This window comes from Chenopodium album, chromosome 21, assembly GCF_948465745.1.
Source record: "Chenopodium album chromosome 21, dcCheAlbu1.1, whole genome shotgun sequence".
Classification (NCBI taxonomy): domain Eukaryota; kingdom Viridiplantae; phylum Streptophyta; class Magnoliopsida; order Caryophyllales; family Amaranthaceae; genus Chenopodium; species Chenopodium album.
In genome coordinates, this window is record NC_137854.1 from 10,953,084 (window position 1) to 10,973,007 (window position 19,924).

At 35.4% G+C, this 19,924-nt stretch overlaps 2 protein-coding genes across 2 annotated transcripts; both read left to right on the top strand.

Moving 5' to 3' along the window:
• The first annotated feature begins 717 nt into the window (after positions 1-717).
• Positions 718-12,145, top strand: LOC145600886 (DNA-directed RNA polymerase 1B, mitochondrial-like). The gene is made up of 19 exons (XM_081656744.1): positions 718-1,709; positions 4,637-4,837; positions 4,935-5,068; positions 5,199-5,268; positions 5,364-5,422; positions 6,105-6,225; positions 6,332-6,445; positions 6,524-6,655; positions 6,755-7,171; positions 7,326-7,376; positions 8,314-8,384; positions 8,803-8,887; positions 9,124-9,276; positions 9,892-9,966; positions 10,250-10,339; positions 10,428-10,475; positions 10,627-10,741; positions 10,837-10,940; positions 11,225-12,145. Exons 1-19 carry the CDS (start codon positions 894-896, stop codon positions 11,333-11,335), a joined length of 2,967 nt encoding a protein of 988 aa, XP_081512870.1. The 5' UTR covers positions 718-893; the 3' UTR covers positions 11,336-12,145.
• A 973-nt stretch (positions 12,146-13,118) lies between these two features.
• LOC145600354 (putative U-box domain-containing protein 42) lies at positions 13,119-18,604 on the top strand. The gene is made up of 4 exons (XM_081656260.1): positions 13,119-13,283; positions 15,007-16,173; positions 16,541-16,850; positions 17,004-18,604. Exons 1-4 carry the CDS (start codon positions 13,119-13,121, stop codon positions 18,602-18,604), a joined length of 3,243 nt encoding a protein of 1,080 aa, XP_081512386.1.
• Positions 18,605-19,924: the final 1,320 nt, after the last annotated feature.

A 19,924-nucleotide genomic window follows, 5' to 3' on the forward strand; every position in this document is an offset into this window, starting at 1 on the left:
CTCTCTCACACTAACCCCACTTATACTACTTTTTTACTCCTTATTATACTATTATTTATCTCTTTTACAAGCAATTTAATATATCTCCACCAACTATAATTTATATCATCAAATTCACTTTTTGGTCCTCACCCTATTATATTCCTAAACTTGTGCAACACCTAGATTACGAAAAATGGAGGGAATATACAATACCAACGCACAACTCACGTCACACTATGTCTTGCTAGAGAATTCCCTTAATATTTTCTAGACATTTTATAAATTGGTTAAATTTGAGTACGTTTCCAAACTTCGAAAACAACGGTCATGCAAAAGCATATGATATAAGGTCTCGATTCGAGTTATTGGGTAAGATTCAATTAGGTATCTGGGTCGGGTCTTGTTTGGTTTCAAATCATGCTTAATCATTATGTCCACGAAAGTTAAACCTTGAATCGGATCTTAAGTCGAATCTATAGGACCCATTGTTGTAGCTCTCATTTTTCGGACTTACAACGGGATCACGACGACTCTTGCTAATTTCATATCGACCTAGCCCATACCCACACTAAGCACAATTCTAGTTTTATAGGCCTTGTTCGTAGATCCAAATAAATGTAGTCACAAGTCTTAACACTTCTCAACTTGTCGAGAAAATCGGGTCGGATATTTTGTCGTAGTCAAACAAAAAACACTTCGTATGTAGATTGTATTCCAACCAAGATCGTGCTACAATCTTAGGTTTAAGCAGGGTTTTGGCGGATATCCGTCTTAGCGCCGGCCTTCTCCTTTCTTCATCTCTTTCCTCTGTTTCTCCCATTCAATTTCAAATCCTATTTTTTCCTCTAATTATTTCTGGGTATTAACTTATATCTTCAAATTTCTGCTGGATCTTTGAAAACAGTCAAAAGATGTGGAAAAAAGCCTCAAAATTTGAGATTTTGAGGAAGATTAGAAACTCAAGAGAGCTTAAACCCTCCTCAAATGTCTCTAGATGGAAGGAATCATCACAAGATTCAGCAAAAATCAGGCAATTTTTAGGGCAAAATAGTGTAAATCCCAGGTTTCCATTGTTGGGTTTTGGGCGAAATGGTGAGTTATTATGTCGAAATAGTGAAATGGGTTGTTCTAATTTCATGTTTTATGCAAACCCTTTTGGTTTTTCTGGGTTTAATGCCCAATCAATTAGTTGTTCGTATGCTACTGCTGCTGCGGCGGAAGAGATAGTGACAGCATCATCTGAAGAAGATGATGAAATCCGTGAATTGGTGGATGAAATCAACAAATTAGAGAGAGTAAAGCCGCAATCGATACGGCGTAAGGAGCCGATCAATATGGTTGCTGGGATGACTGCAGGGAGGTACAATGTCCTTAGGAAGAGACAGATTAAGGTGGAGACTGAAGCTTGGAACGAGGCGGCGAGGGAGTATCAGGAGTTGTTGGCTGATATGTGTGAGCAGAAACTTGCCCCTAATTTGCCTTACATGAAGTCTTTGTTCTTGGGTTGGTTTGAGCCTTTGAAGGATGCAATTAAGGCTCATCAGGAGGCGAGTAAGGTGGGGAGGAACCGGCCGCTTTATGGTGAGTGTTTCGATGAATTGCCGGCGGATATGATGGCGGTTATCACAATGCATAAGCTGATGGGTTTGTTGATGACTGGCACTGGTAATGGGAGTACCACTGTGATCCAGGCGGCCACCCAAATCGGCGAAGCTGTTGAACAGGAGGTAATGCTCAGCTCACAACTCTAGTGTAATTTTTATTTCATATTGTGGAAATCAATTAATGTGGATATCTATGGTTAAGTAAAGTAAAGGAAAACTATAGAAGTTAAAGTTTTTAGATTAGTGCTTTTCAATTCATCAATTGTTTTGGTGTGTAATGTGGTTAACCATTTGAATTGTAAGTGATGGGGAAAACTTCTTTTGTTGTACTATAGTAACTTAGTAAGCCTGCTGTCTATTGGCTGTCTTGGAATGTGATGATGGCAGCCGTGCTGTCTGCGATTGAGAGTGATTTGGTTCTATGGTGCTTTGTTTGTTATACTAGATTGTTTCTCGGTCATGCCCTAGATCAATATGATTCAACACATGATTTCAAAAGTAACGCTTCCTACAATTTTTTTTTTGAAATGTTACAATTTCCCATCACATTATATTTAGGAGATTTAAGTGTTTAATGGACTTTATTTAGGAGCAGAGATGTGTATGTTTAGATCTATAAAGAATAGAATTAGAAATCAAGTTATTAAAAGGAAATTTGTAGGTGCAGTCATTGGGATTAAAATAAGGTAGAACCAATGCGATGGTTTGAACATGTTAAGATGAGATCGAAAAATGCACTAGTAAGGAAAGTATAGGGTTGTGATCAAGGGGATCATAGAAGAGGTTGAGGTAGACCAAAGATCTCCGAGATGGAAGGAATTAAGATGGACATGACAAAGTTGGATTCACAGGAGCAAAATAACATTGGACATACGGATAGGATTATGGTTGGTGAGTACATGAGTTAAATTCTTGGTTCATATAGCTGACCCTATTATTGGGATTAAGGCTTTAATTGTGGTTATTAAGTGGGTTAGTTGGGGTGTTAAAAATTGTAAGGAAATATATTACAAACTAAGTGATATGAGAGGAGAAAAATAACAAAAATATAAAGTAAGATGAGAACCATGAGAGGAGTGAGATATAATATTAACATATGATGGTTTGCCACAAATGGTAGTGTAACACACACACACACACACACACACAAAAAGGATGGGCCTATTAAAGCAAATGTAAACTTAAAAAAAAAACATAGGGAGTATTGAACTAAATGTTTTGCTCTCCTTTGTTTAAGATTATTGATGGTCACACTTGTCGAGCAATTGGATAATTGAAGTTATCGTGTCATTAGTCTAGGATATATCTTTTAAGCAATTGGTATTTGTTTTAACCACCTAGCCAATGAGGCACGGGGATCATTTTAGAATTGGGACCTAAAGGAAACTTGGCATTGATACTTGGACTTTATATGCAATTTAATTACATAGTCAAACAATTAAAAATTTGCGGGTTGTAAATTTGCAATTTGACTTATAACTTGGATATGCTATTTTAGAGTCAATTGATTAAAATGAGTCTACATGGTTATAATTCATGTACATTAGTGCTTCTAATCTTCAATTAATGGAAGAAAGTACCTTATGTATACAAATTATCATACAAGTCATGCGTAAGCTTCTTAGAAACCTGTGAATCATCTAAATCATATTTTAAATGGTTTTCACAAACATAACTGACTATAATTTGATTCATGCTTGCTTAATCTTGAAGTACTCTCTCCATCCTTTATGTTTGCCTTAGTCCCTTTTTAGTTTGTTCCTTTGAGTTTGTCATGTAATATAATGGATATGAGGGGCCACTCTTTATTATCACATTCACTACATTAGGTCCCTCCAATTTTTTTCTCTCAGCAACTTCATCCAAGAAAAAATTAAATTATTCAAATAGGGCAACAAAAGTGGACAAGATCAAATATTATGGAGTTCGTAACAATAATACTTCCTCCGTTTTTTTTTTTTACACGTTTTGTCTTTAACACTATTCACACATTACCCTTTGACCGTGTTTTGTGATTTATACATAATTAAAAATAGTCATGTAGGATCTTATTGAATTCTTCACGATATATGTTTTATAATTTTTGCTTATTGGTATATAATGATATTAATGGTTGAATTTGTGCATTGGCACACGTGACTAAGGAAATGTGTCAGAGGAAGTATTTATTACTAACTAGCCTTTTGGTCCGTTCGATGCACGGGTTATTACTTAGTTTTTTTTTTAATATGTAGGCATGTTTTTCAATAGTTGGAACTTTGATATTAAATACGAAGTAATTGTTTCATGACCATTGAGGTGAATGAAGTTCACTACTAAAATGTAAAAGAAAAAAAAAAAGTGAGGGTGAAACTGTGGAAGAAGTTGAAGGATTTTAGTTAGGTATATATACATGAATATTATGGGATATGAAATGACATATTAGTTTAAATTATATTTTAAGCTTAAGAGGGTAAAAGACTATTTTTATGATACTTCATATATTTATGTAATTTTACTAATTAGTTAAACTTTATTTTATTATGTTGGAAATGAAACACTTCAATTTCTTACTTAAATTGCAAGTTATGGAATGCATAAAGACTTTAACATTATATAATATTTATTTTAATTTTTATATTAAAAAGGGAATACAAAAAATGAAAGATTAAGAGAGGTGACATGTGGCATATAAGTGATTTGTGATGACATGTGGCATATGAATGATATGTGGTTTGTGTTTTTAAATACTAAGTATAGTGTATAGATAGAGAGATAGATAGATAGTGATTTTGTAGCTAATAATTACTATATAATGATCGATAATAAAGAAAACAGAAATACATGTAATTCTTATCATAATAATGTTAGCAATAGTAAATAATAGGTGATTAGTTTTTTTTGTTCTTTTGCTCTGGTCGGTCTTGGTGTAGCTGTAACAAGATAAGTAATATGAAGAAGGTGAAGAGAACAAAGCCTAAATTGCTATTTTGTTACACATTGTTGGCCTAAAGGGACAGAGGGTATATGACTTAAGAAAACTAGCTTACTCAATTTGATGTTTGTGTCAGGCTAAAATTCGAAAATTCTTGGAAAAATCAAAGAAAAAACCTGCAGCTAACAACAATGATGAGGATGATTCAGCAAAAGCGCAACAGAAGCTTGCAAAGAAGGTCACAATTTTGATGAAGAAGCAAAAAATTCAGCAAGTTCGAGAAATAGTGAGAGGACAAGATGATTCGAAGCCATGGAGCCAGGACAACCAAGTAAAGGTTTGTAATTCCTGCTACAGACTCTTGGCCGTGGTTGAAGATTTGACTTTCATGACTACGTTTCTATTAATTATGGTAATGTGCATTATTGTTTTAGGTGGGCTGCAAATTAATTCAACTTCTAGCAGAAACAGCATATATACAACCTCCAGCAGATCAATTAGCAGATGGTCCACCTGACATTCGCCCTGCATTCATCCACACTCAAAAAACTGTTTGTAAAGAATCACAGTAAGTTTTAGTTTAAAATATTTTCGACGTGGTACCTCCTCTTCCCCCCCCCCCCCCCCCCAAAAAAAAAAAAAAGAAAGAAAAAGAAGATGAATCATTAAGCTACTGTTTTTGGTTTTCTGTTGAGCAGAAAAGGACTCCGTAGGAGGTATGGAGTTATAGAATGTGATCCTTTGGTCCGCAGGGGTTTGGAAAAAACTGTGAGTACATTCTGGCGCCCAAGTGTTGCCTTGCCATTTTGTCCTTGTTTTCATTGATTTAATGGTATTGATTTTTTGGTTGACTGTTTAATCAGGCAAGGCACATGGTGATTCCTTATATGCCAATGTTGATTCCTCCGTTGAACTGGACTGGGTATGCATATTTAGTTTTGTGTTGTACCTTTTCCGATTAGCAAGCCTTTCTGATTTTTCATTTTTCTTCTTTTAATCCCGTGAAATGACCTTTCCTGGCATTACTTTTCTAGATAATGGCAACAGCTAATTGACCTTGTACTGTATTTTTTCAAGTGCGAGATCTTGGAGTTTTGTTCTCAAGCCTACCTATAGATAATTTTATTGATTATTGATGTCCCTATCCAAACATGTTTTGCTTTCTTGTGCTTTTTTTGGGTGGAGAGGAAAGAATACAGAGGATGTTTGATTAATATCAGATTATGTTACTTGCATCTTTGACATGTTTTCTCGGAACATACATCTTAGTATACACTGGTGTGTGGCCCGAGATTTGCCTTGGGTAATTTACTTTAAATATCATATTGTATATTACTTAAAACCCCAATCAATGCTAGATATAATTAATTTGAGTTAAATTTGAAAGCATAAATTAAAGGTGGTTAATATGGTAAGACCTCAATGGTTGGTCATGAGCTCAAACACTAAACAAAGCGTTTTTATTAGCATGTAATATTTTTATTGTGAATGGTGTGGCATGTTTCTAGTACATGAAAAAGGTGCCATGTGGCATGTATACTTTTTAGGAATGTTTATAATATGTAATCTAGATTATAGATTTTGAACCTCGTTTGCTTTGTTAGGTACGACAAAGGAGCATACCTTTATCTTCCGTCTTATATTATGCGAACTCATGGAGTTAAACAACAAAGAGATGCTCTTAAAAGGGTTGCAAGGGACAACAATTTATGTACCGTTTTCGAGGTTTGGTTTATTGTTTGATGCTATTTAAGGAATGTTCTTCGTAGTTTCGTCCAACTGTTTTACTCTCATGTTGAAAAATAATTTAGTTTCTGTTACGGTGATTCAGGCTCTTGATACACTTGGTAACACCAAATGGAGGGTCAATAAAAAGGTGCTTAGTATCATAGACAGGATATGGGCCAGTGGAGGTTGCCTTGCCGACTTAGTTGACCGTGAAGATGTATGTTTGTCTGTCAAGAAGTTTGCTTTTGGTAATGGTGGTTTGTTCTTCTTGTTGCTAATGTTAATCATGTTGCAGATTCCCTTACCAGAGGAACCAGATACAGATGATGCGGAAGAAATTAAAAAATGGAAGTGGAAAGTTAAACATGTCAAGAAAGATAATGCAGAAAGGCACTCTCAACGTTGTGATACAGAACTCAAGCTAGCTGTGAGACATTGTCTTTGCATAAACTTTTGTCACCTGCTCAATATTTAGAAATGGTAGTTACTTGGATATTCATGCCTCTTTTTTTTGTGATAAGAGTAGGTGGCCAGAAAGATGAAGGATGAGGAGGGATTTTACTATCCACACAACCTTGATTTCCGAGGCCGTGCGTACCCCATGCACCCTCATTTGAATCATCTTGGTTCTGACTTATGTCGGGGAATCCTAGAGTTTGCAGAGGGACGTCCTCTTGGAAAATCAGGACTTAACTGGCTCAAAGTACATGTGGCAAATTTATATGCTGGTGGTGTTGACAAATTGTCATATGAGGGTCGGATAGCATTTACGGAGAATCGTCTGGATGATGTTTTCGATTCTGCAGATAGGCCTTTGGAAGGTAGACGTTGGTGGTTAACTGCAGAAGATCCTTTCCAGTGCCTGGCAGCATGCATTAATCTTACCGATGCATTAAGAAGCTCGTCTCCAGAAGACTATCTATCTCACATTCCTATCCATCAGGTACTTCATTTCATATGGAATCAACATTTAAGCCTTTAAGGAGCGTATTTTTGCTGCAAATCCATATCTTCCTTACTATAAATGTCTTTTAAGGTTATACCGAATGAGACTTGACTTCCTTTTTTTCTTTATTGTGGTGTTTTATCTTCGCAAGGATGGTTCATGTAATGGTTTACAACATTACGCTGCCCTCGGAAGAGACAAGGTAATGTGCCTCTTGTTACATTGTCTACCTTTTTTTTCTGGTTCTGTTTTATGGCAAGATGGATGCATTTTCCACAGACCTAGATGAATTAATGCTAGTTATGAGACGAAATTCAGAAATTGTTTTTGCTTTCTTAGCATGTCAGGTGAAAACCAGATTTGCTTTCTTAGGCTTCGTTTGGCATCACTATGGTTTTTAGTTTTTTGGTTTTTTGTTTTCAAAATCATATAATATATGTCATATAATAAATTAAGAATTAGTCTAACTTTTTAAAATCATAATAATTTTAAAAACTAACAGAAAAGTGGAAACACCTTTTTCTAGTTTCTTGTTTCCTGTTTTTGGTTTTTAGTTTTGAAAAAAAATAGGAAACAAAAAACAAAAACAATGCCAAACAAGCCCTTAGGCCTTAGCTATGATGTGTACATGTTTTGCGTTAATTTTGACTAAGCTTTTTTATACGGAATATTTTTTTGGTACAGATAACAAAGCTTCAATCATTTTATAATTAGGCTTGAGAATCCTCAAGAAGTAGAAGATTTAATCGTAGAGAAGATGAAGAATGTTTATCTGCTGTCCAAAATTTTATGGTGGAATTTAATCACGAAATCTTGTAATTTATAGTAATATAAGTATGAAATAAATTATTACGTTTTTATTCTAAAGATAATTGGAAAAAGAAAAAAAATAACAGGAAAAAATACGAAGGAAAAAAGTCAAAAGAAAAGCAAACTTATAGGCATTATGATGTAGATCATCTATGCTATATGTGCCCTGACTCCAGTCAGCCGGCTGCCAATTAATGGCTAGCTGACTTAGTGAGACAGGCGTTTATCTCTAAGTAATATGACACCTAGGAATAGCAAAGTAGCGATGCCTGGAGCACTGATGCAAGTTTTCTTCTTACTGATGAATGTGATGATCATTATTTGTTCAGCTTGGAGCGGAGGCTGTGAATCTTGTTGCTGGGGGTAAACCAGCTGATGTTTACTCTGGGATTGCTGCTCGGTAAGCCAGTAACTCCTAAAAATCAATTGGACTGCTAAGTTATGTGAACTTATAATAATGAAAAAAAAACTAATTAAATGAATGTGTCATTACTGAGTCGTAGTTGTGTGTTGTGACTTCTATCTCTAGCTCCAAGATTCAGATTTGTTTCCGTCTGTTGGGCTGGCAAATCATTTTAATAGTTGATCACGTGTTTGCTGTAGGCATTTGTACCAAAATTAGACTGATGGCTTGTGCTACTTGTGTAGAGAAACTAGCTGCATTTTGGGTTCTATTCCTAATTATAGATGTTTAAAGGAAATAAGTGATGCATCTGATCTCATATTACTACAAGATTAATGATATGTACTCTTCATAGCTGTGAGGAACTCTGTGGCCCAATTTTTCTCATAACTGCCACCCAATTGCTTCCATGCAGAGTTTTTGAAATAATGCGTGATGATGCTGAAAAAGATCCTTCAACTGAACCTAATGCATTCCATGCAAAGCTTCTGTTAAACCAGGTATCTCATCCTACTTTGAAAGACTCTGACAAGGGGCTTATTGCTTAAAGAATTCAGCTGGTTTGAGAATCTTTGTTTGTGACATTAAATATGTAAATCTTAGGTTTGATTATGATAGTTTTGGACAATATTCTTATGCTGCATATAATCTCTACATTTTATGTTCTGCTCTTTCTTTTTATCTGAATAGCTGATAACCTTGAATAACACTTGGCCAATTTGATGCCAAAACTTAGGTGGATAGGAAGCTGGTCAAGCAGACTGTGATGACATCGGTGTATGGTGTCACTTATATTGGTGCTCGTGATCAAATTAAAAGGAGACTGAAAGAACGTGATGCCATTGTAGATGATAATGATTTGTTTGCTGCATCGTGCTATGCTGCTAAGGTCAGTAAATGCAATCACTGCATGCTTGTTTTGTGTTGCTTTTGTTTTAAGTTTCATCAAGGATTCAAGGGAGGGCACCTTGTTATCTATACATGTATATTTTAGTCTAATTCAGACACTCGTTGTTCAACCTTTAAATCTGGCAAGATAGGATATGCTTCATGCGTTGTGGAAGCCCAAGTATTGTACTACAATCACTATAAACACCCACTATCAAACCAAGGTTAAAGGAATAATGTTCTGTTAAGACTTGGTGAAAAAGACAAAGGGGAATGCAACATGATTGGGCCATAGAAATGAAATAAAAAGGAAATGGACTATATCAGGAATTCAGGACTTAAGCGAGTGAATAGTAGAGAGGATGTAAAAAGCATTGATGAACGATAATATTGGTCTTTCCCTTCTGGCGAAAAATATTCTGCTGTGGTCTATCATCTATAGTCTGCATGTACAATGTGTAAAGTTGATAATAGTCCACCTATCTTGAGATTATACATGCTGGTGTGGTATTCTTCCAGTGATCAATCAAACTGGTATTTAGCTGTGAATTATTTTTTCACCTGAATTGCCTTTTTTACATTATTTGTTTGTATTTTTGTTCTTTTGCATGAGCAGACGACCATGACTGCACTAGAAGAAATGTTTGAAGCAGCACGTAGCATAATGGGCTGGCTTGGTGACTGTGCAAAGGTTTGTAATTTCTGACCTACCTGCCTGCTACAAATTTATGTAGGCAAGCAATTGTGATTTTGAGCTGTAAGTTGTTACTGTTATTGAAAGAAAATATTTTAACTTAACAAAGAGCCAGTTTTTTTTTTTTATTATTATTGTGTTTTTTTTTTAATTTTAATAATATTGTGTTAAATATCTAGTTTAGTTTAGGGTTTTTTTTTTTTTTTTTTTCCATGTTGTGTTTAAGACATTTAGTGTTTGTAAACTCATTTTGTCAGTCTATCTTTGGCCTGTAAAACAGATCATAGCATCTGAAAACCAGCCTGTGCGATGGTCAACACCCCTTGGACTCCCTGTTGTTCAACCTTATCGTAATCATGGAAGACGACTTGTAACATTCTAAGCTCCTGCCCTTTTGACTACTAGTTGTTTCTGAAGTTTTGTCTTTTCCTCCTAACATGCAGTTGGTATGATTGCAGGTAAAAACTTCGCTTCAGGTTTTAACCCTTCGCTGTGATACTGATAAGGTAACCCTTACTCTATAGAAGTAAAGTTATAGTCCACAAGTTTTCCTATTCCAGTATCCCCCCTCCCCCCATTTCCCCCCATCTCACAGGCAGTCAGTTGTGTGCTTATTTTTTCGTATAAGGCTGATATATTATTATGTATTTATGCTAGGTTATGGCTAAGCGCCAAAGAACAGCTTTTCCTCCAAATTTTGTTCACTCCCTTGATGGTTCCCACATGATGATGACTGCTATTGCCTGCAAAAAGGCTGGCATGAATTTTGCAGGTCTGTTTTGTATGCTCCACTTTTTAGTATTCTGGCTAAAGGAGATTCATGCATATCTCACTCTAACAAGGAATTTGGTCTACTTGTTTTTGTAGGAGTTCATGATTCATATTGGACACATGCATGTGATGTTGACAAAATGAACCAGATTTTAAGGGAGAAGTTTGTTGAGCTCTATGAACAACCTATACTCGAGAATGTAAGTTTTTATATATGATTACCCTTTTGCTCCATGAAGTTTTGGTCTCCCATAAAAGCTGTGTTTCTTTTTCTGTATATATTTGGGTCTGTTTGAGTAGGAAAAAGCAAAGAACTTTCATTTTCAGGGTTTTATTTATTATTTTACTGTCTTGATAAACTCTAGAAATCTATTGTTCCATCAAATGGACCCCTTGGACCTGAACTTGGCTGATTGCAGCCAACCTTTAGTTTATTTGCTTTAATTGATATATCTATATATAACTGAGGGATATATGTGTGCAGTTGTTGGAGAGCTTTCAAGAATCTTTCCCAACATTACAATTTCCTCCTCTCCCTGAACGTGGAGATTTTGACTTACGAGAGGTTCTGGAGTCTCCTTATTTCTTCAATTAGTCTGACAAAAAGGAGTCCATGATTCATTTATTTAGTATATAGCCTTCACCTGATCACACACAAAGATGATGATGATGAACCAATAAAAAAAAAATTCCCGGTATTTGTTGGTTCGTTCATTAACTAAGGAAAGTGTTGGATTCCTATCCTCCCACATGTGATAATGGAGATGGCGAAAGGAAAGAAGTCTCTTTGGACCATCTGCCTGCACATTGGATGATGATGCAGATCTGCTTAGTCTCTTGGATTAGAGCTGTTCCCTCTGTGTTTTTTTTGCTGGGAATCCTGCTTTTATGTATCTTGAGCCTAAAATAAAAAGAGAAACAGAGAAAGAGAGCTCCTTGATGGAAAACAGGAAAGGAAACTTGTGGCAGTTGCAGTAAGCAGATTAGACAGCAGCTGTTCATGTGTCAACGGGTGCATCAACAGGGTGGTGATGCAAAAATCACCTTAGGTAAAAAATACTTAGGTGCCAGGCATTTTTGTAACTGATTAGCGATTACTTATTTATGGGACAGTTCACAGAATAAAGAGCGACTATATCCATAGGTGGATTGTTGTCTGCATAGGTTCATATACGCCTTTGTGCTACTAATGTATATAGTGTTCTCTCACTCTCTGATCAATTATACGAAATTTTCTGCGAGCTATGTAGAATTTTGTTGTAGGAACAAATTTTTTGACATGGAAGTATCTTGTATTAAGAATATTCGAGTTTTCCTGAACATCACATTTGATGCAACTCTTGAATTGTGTTGTTACTTTTTGTATAGTGAATGGATGAATTTGAACATTGTACTTTCCCGTAAATGAGTATGAATTTATTTGATCCATTTTCTTTGCATCTTTGTCGATTGCGTTGTTTAAGCTGAAATAAATCAAACAATGTAGAAGCAATACAGTATCACCTTATTATATACTTCTTCCATCTCAAAATAAATTATTTTACTATGACAAAAAAAAAAAAAAAAAAAAAAAAAAAAATTATATCATGACGGAAGTACAAAGTTACAAGTTTGCGGAACAACTTGTAAATTTGTAATGCATGTAGTTGAACCAGTAAAGGATAGTTATTGGACCTGCAAGTTTTTTTTTTTAATTTCAAATGAAAGCAGGTAATTATGTCAAATAATTCTTCCTTTTTTTCAAATTAAATCTTGACCTCTTCCTCCCTACCTATTTTGTTATCTGTTTCAAATTTTCAATATCCTAGTTGCTAGAATGGTTATCATTAACCATTTAATTTGAATTTGAAGTGAAAAAGACATTGTTGTTTTATATATGTTCCCAAGAACAATCCTCATTTGATTATTTGACCTACAAAATTATTTGCACTATATCTTTTTCAATTGAATAGGTCAAGTCCCCAATTTGTTTCAGTTTAATTTTTCTTAGATTAGGATTTTTAAAGTTACCTTGAGTTTATCAAGTGGTAAAATAGTAAATAAATTAATAAAAAATTCTAATTAGCATGATATTGTTGTAATTATATAATGATTGTGGGATATATATTTTTTTGTTTTATAAAAAGTTGTTAATTTGTTTACACTTTTGTTACTTGATAAACACTTTTTATTTATCGAGGTGGTAAACTTGAACTTTCTATACTATACACTGAATAAATAAAACATGCTTATGCACTTCTACTTTGGAATGCAACAAGGTGATAGCAACTTGATCATTTAAATATAATTTGCTTATCAAGTTATCAATAAATCAGTTAGAATAATGTCCACCCTCTCATGAAGTCATGAGACAGTAATTTTGTAGGAAAAGTCTTAAAATGTCAAAGCTGCGCTTACCAAGTCTCCTTACACAGTTTAAGCATTCAAGTCTGATAGAACTACCCACTGTAATCCGAAGAGACGCCCACGACAGACCAAAGCTTGGTAAGAGCCTAGAACCTGTCACAACAATAATGGAAGGGGTTAATTGTGAAGCTGAAGCTGTAAAGTAAAATCCATGCATGTATGCAAAGACCGTTTACCTTAGTATGTTAAAATTAAAACTTCCCTTATCACCCCTACTAATTCGCTCAACTAAGAAATAAGAATTGTGAAGATATACTAATGGGAGGTCTTGAGATGAGAAATCAATAAAGATAAATCAAAGTGATTACTTTATGAACAGAGGGAGTAGTTTATTGTGCAACAAAAGTGCAACTATACTTTGAAGACTAAAAGAATGGATACTGCTGTTAACGAGAAATGCATCAGACATAAAACCATAGAATGAGAAATGGAGTGCATTGAGATTAATCAAGGCTTGATGAACCAAGAACAAGTCTTAAGTGATATAGGTTTACAGTGAGAATGCATGAAAACTTTAACAGGATATGAGACAACAGGCTAGGTTCATATTATTATTGTATACACCAGTTTATTTATATGAATTTGCCTGATGTCAGTTAGTATTTTACAATCTTCTTTGATGACAGTAAAGTGCAGAATTAGAGATAAATCAGAAAAAAGTCTTACAGCCAACAATATAAGTAAGCTCCTAGACTTTGCTCAACTAGGATATGACTGAGTCAAATGAATTGTGAAAATGAGTGCCACCAAGTTACCTCAATAGAATTTTGTAATTAGTTTAGAAAACAACAACCGGTGACTAATTCAAGAACAACTCTCTTACCTTAAGAAACATCTCCAAGAGCAAGAACCGAGTAAGAAATGAGAAGGTAGGCTCTGATAAAGGAAGCTGACAGACACCATGTCAACCAGCAGATCCGATGAAGTTTTGGTACGTATTTTTGTTAGTCCTTTTCTCTCTAATTTTTACTTACATTTATATATGCAGTATGCTCCTTCAACTATCCTGCAATTCACAAACACATTACATGGTTCACAAAATTACAAACGTTAGGATAAGTAATACATAACAAACATTAATCACACGGAACAAAAATATGGTAGAGAATGAAGGAATGATATTGAGTAGTTTGCAATATAGATGAGCATAACATCAGCCCATCTACTCTGTTGGTATTGTGTGTATATATGTGTGAACTCTTATCATTCTTTCATTTTCCTTTATATTTTTGGACTGAAAAAAAAGCATTAAAAATTTTCATATAAGAAACAATATAGCTGTGTTGATAAAATTTGTTAATATGTAAGGAAGTTAAGCACGACTGCACGAAGCTATAGCAGAACAATTTATGGCAAGATCAGAATGATCAGCACTAAGTTCAGCAAGACTGCACGAAGCTACAGCAGAACAAAAGGATGAAACTAAAAAGAAAGGGAGGGGGTTTCTTTGATATCTTACTATGAAAGCAGAAGAGAATACAGCTGAAATAGGAACATAACAGAAGAAGTTATGAAACATAGGAACACACATAAAGGATTTATCAGTTTGGTTGTACAGAAAATATTTTTTCATTTTCAAGAAAAGAGTTGAACATGTTTTCCGTTATGAAAATAAGGAAGTCAAACTTTCTTTCATAATTCAGTTCATCCCAATTCCAACCCAAGAGCATATAACTTCCCTGTTATTACGTAGCCACAATATGTTCAAACATAATTCCAGCTAAAATTTACAATGAAAGAGATGGATGAAAGAGAAGCAAACCAATGCCTTATAATCATCTCATACAGTACATTCACAAAGAAAAGAATGAAATCACACATATTCAGTATAATGTTTTCTATTTTCTTTTGTTTCCTCAGGGTGACGGAGATGTAAAGCATTTCAAGAGTATTAGCAAACAGTTATTGGCATCGCTCTCAGAAATAATAGAATCCATTCCAAGTGCAACTCCAGAACATAACAACTTCCTTGCTGTAGCAAGCTACTTCTACCGTACTTCTTCAGCTATTAGGGGGCTTCAGAGTTCAGAGAACAGCCTAGCTAATGAAACTGAGATACTACAATCTCTATCTCAAAGCAGTGATATGGCGAAAGGCATCTTAGGAAAACTTCAACAAAATGAACAAACTATCATGGATCATGAAGTGAAGAACATGATAAAACAGCTAGAAGAAATTATTAATCAAATGGGCCATGACTTGAGTTTAATACCACCATCTGCATTTAAGGATGAAGAGTATGCAGATATTACAATCAGCTCACTCTCAGAGGAGATGAGAAATGTTCGTTTTGAGATCAGTCCAGTACAAGAAACCAAGCCCAATCAACAGAAAACAAATCAACCGTATCTGGAGGATCATCCAAATGTAGAATCAATGACAATAGAATCAGACCTCTATTCAACCAGCATGGTAGTCTGCTCAGAAAACTCTCATGTATCGGATATTCCACAGATAATGGAAGCCATTAGAAGTGCAAGTGAAAGCAGCAATAGACATGTTGGAAACATGAGTAACAGATTATCAAGAAGTATGACAGAAGTTGATACTCATATCGAGCCAATGTATAAGAGTTTCATTTGTCCACTTACTAACCAGGTCATGGATGACCCAGTGACCATAAGTAGCGGACTGACGTACGAGAGGAGGGCAATCACAGAGTATTTCAAAAAGTTTGGGAATTCAGAAGAAGTTAACTGTCCTATCACCAGGGAGAAGCTCCAGAGCAGGGCTATGAGTCCCAATATAGCTTTAAGAAGCATAGTACATGAGTGGAAAGACAGAAATGATTTAGCACGACTCAAAGTCATACGTGCAGCTTTGTCCATTGGCAGCACAGAGAGTATGATACTTGAAGCATTGAAGGATTTGCAGAACCTCTGCCAAAGGAATCCCAATAAAATAAAGGAAGTGTACAACATAGGAATAATACCATTGCTTGTCAGGCTTCTGGAATTAAGAGACAAAACTGTGAGATGTGTAACATTGGGAATGATTCGTCTATTAGTTGAGCAAGGTGAAGCAAAGGTTAGTACGACCCTTCTCTCCCTCTTCCTCACCTTCCCTTAATAAGAAGACTTTCCTCTTATTATCCATATGAATTGAAATATCCAAGGTAAAATGTACGTTAGATTTGGCTAACAAGTAGATAGTAGAGGCAAAAGGACAGAGAAGTGATCAGCTAATAGAAAGACCCAAGAGAAGTAATGTATCAGCTGTAAGAAAAACAGATATCCAAAGCTTATGAACCAAATGGTACAGATATTATAAATCCTTATTTCTTCAGCCTAGTAGTTTTTGACAAGCAAAAGTTGCATTTAATGCACAAAAAGCAGCTAATTATTTTTTAACAAGACTTTTTTTATTCATCTGACTCATAGTACTGGATGAGCAGGAGCAAATTGCGAAGACACCAGCGATATCTGCAACAATCAAAATGCTGTCCAGCAGCTACCAACCAATAAGACACGCTGCACTATTACTCTTAATCGAGTTTTCCAAGTCTAATTTTCTCTCAGAGAAAATAGGTCGTGTTACTGGAGGAATCCTGATTCTGCTCCAAACAAAATACAACAGATCTATTGACACCTTTGCTTCAGAAGCAGCAGAGCAAATTTTGAATAATATGGAGCAGTGTCCCAGCAATATCAAGTTCATGGCAGAAATAGGATACTTGGAACCTCTTCTTAGCAATTTGATTGAAGGTAACCCAATATTTACTTCTCATTGTTTTGAGTTATCATTCACAAATCATGCCAGTTTCCCTAAGTTTTCTGTGTAAAGGTAGCTAACTAGAAGTATTTAATGCATCTAGAAAACATGATCTAAACCATGAAAAATCTTGAAACTATGAGCAGGATCTGAGGAGAGGAAGTTGGAAATGATGACCTACCTAGGTGAAATTGTACTTGAAGATGACAGCAAGACTTACGTGGCAGAGAGAACAACTCCTGTTCTCATCCAAATGCTGCACAACGGAAATCCCTTGACTAGAAAAGCGGTCTTTAAAGCCCTTGTTCAAATATCCTCTTACTCAGCCAGTGGTAGAATACTAGTAGAAGCTGGAATTGTAGGAGATATGATTGAAGAAATATTTACCAAAAAAATATATAGTGAACCGATGGATTCACTTAAAGAAGCTTCGGCAATTCTAGCAAATATCCTCGAATCTGGGATCGGATTTGAGAATCTGACTGTAAATAGTCAAGGCCATACCATGGTTTCAGGCTATGTCGTATTCAACATTGTCTACATGATCAAAAATTCCACCCCGGATGATCTGAATCTGAATCTTATCAGAATCCTCTATTGCATGGCAAAATCTATGAAGTCAGATAACCCAATTACGTCAGCTGTCAGGGAAGGTGAAGCAAGCTACACACTTATTGAACTCATTAACAACCCAAGTGATGAAATTGCAGTAGCAGCAATAAAACTTCTAATTCTACTCTCATCCCACATAGGGCATTTACTAATTGACAGACTCTGCAAATTAAATGGCCAACCTGAGGGTCTTATCCGAATCCCTTCCAACTCTAGTCAGATCACTGAAAGGCAAGCTCTATCAGTCTCATTTCTGGCTAAACTTCCTCATCAAAACCTCACTCTCAATCAGGCCTTACTCAGTAAGAACACAATCCCTGAAATCTTGCAATCAATAAGTCAAATCCAAAGAAGCGGAACAAGACAAAACAGGTATGCCTGTATGTACTTGGAGGGGCTAGTGGGAGTACTAGTCAGATTTACAGCAACATTATATGATTCTCAAATGTTGTTTTTGGCAATAAATCACAATTTCACTGCAATTTTAACTGATTTGTTATTGGAAACATCAAGAGATGAGGTACAGATCTTAGCTTCCACAGGATTAGAGAAACTCTCAGCACAATCAACACGTCTCTCAAAGCCACCAGGCCCATCACAAAGAAAGAGAAAGAAGTTTTTCAATCTTTTCTACCAGCCCAAGTTTTTAGCCTCTGGGTCATCAAGGAAAACCAAAGTGGAACTTTGTGTAGTTCATAAAGGTGTTTGCTCCAAAAAAGATACATTTTGCTTGATTGAAGCAGGGGCAGTTGACAGACTCTTATTATGCCTGGATCATCAGAATGTTCAGGTGGCTGAAGCTGCATTATCAGCATTATCGACATTACTGGATGATAACATTGATGTGGAACAGAGTGTGAACATACTTGATGAAATGAATACGATACAACGAGTGTTAAAAGCAGTGCGGTATCATAAGAATGAAATTCTGTGGCAGAAAGCATTTTGGATGATTGAGAGGTTCTTAGTGAAAGGTGGGCAAAGATCTTTGTCTCTTGTATCACAAGATAAGTTATTTTATATTACAGTGGTGACTGCCTTCCATCATGGAGATGCATACACAAGACAGACGGCAGAAAACATTCTACGGTACCTAGATAAGATGCCAAGTCTCACTGGCACTTTTACCACTTGATTTTTTCAATGGTGAATGTGACAGTTCAAATTTTAGAGAGATTAAGTACACGGTGATCCTAGAAATAAAGTGAATGATGAAGAAAATAGATATTAGTCTGAAAATAACACTTGTATAGACTCGGGTGACTTAACTAGATGTTTATTGTTCTCTAGCATACAGGAAATCACTGTGAGAAAGGAATTCTATTTCCCTTGTAAATAAAACTATTTTTCTTTTGGATTTAACAGGCAATCAAGAAGGAACTGAGACCATGAATCATATTTACATTTATACAATGCAGTTGATCTCTTCCATCAAACTACTTTCAGCCAAAAGGCTCCAAGCTATTAATTGAGTATTGGATAGCCAGATTTTTCATTTCCGAGTTACTTAGGGTTATACCATCAGGCAAGTTTTGTTAAGTATCCACTAGCTGTAAACTTAAGATGTGTTTTTGTTAAGTTATGCTTTTCTCCTCTTTTTTTTTTTAAGTTTTAAAATATTGACTGTTTGACACTATTCATATCCTTCACTTTGACCATCTGTACATGAATTTTCCAGTCACTAGGAATCTTGTTAGGTTCATCTGTACATGAATTTTCAAATCATCAACTTATGTTATAAATAACAGATTAATACTCAATTTTAATTTGTCCAAACAATATACAAATCATTACATTATATAATACTTTTTAGTAAGACACTCGCGGCTCGCCTAGAGAAAAATTGAAGCATATGAAACCTCATCAAGCAATTGCAGAGATGTTTCATTCAACTCTAGATTGGAAAAGACATTCTACAGACCTATTACTTGACAGCAGCTATGAAGTATAGGACAGTTAATTATTAACACATATTATATACTATATAGTCCATTGTATTCCAAAATTGAACAATTTTATTGATACTGACTGAATCAGCTTTCATTGATGATGATAGAATCATATGTTTATTCATGTCAGTAGTCTCAGTACCAAAACAATGTGTGTTGTTAACCTTTATAGATCAGGGTATTAATGAAACTATAAAGTGTACTTTTGTGAACACTATTATGAAGTATGAAAGTCGAATGATGTTCTACCTATGTGCATACTCTAGATAAGTACCCATGGAAATATGAAAAAAAAAAAATTTGACCTGAAGTTACAAACAAGGATAAAGGCTCACTTGTCCACCGATGTTTGCAGTCCTTTTTCAGAGTTGTATCCCAGTTCAGCAAGCAGCCTCATGAGTAACAGCGTAGCTGAAAGCAAATCTCAAACTCTCATTGTGAAACCACTCTGAATGGAAGCAATCAGAGTCACGAATCTCTGACAAGCTCCAAGCATTCCTCTATTG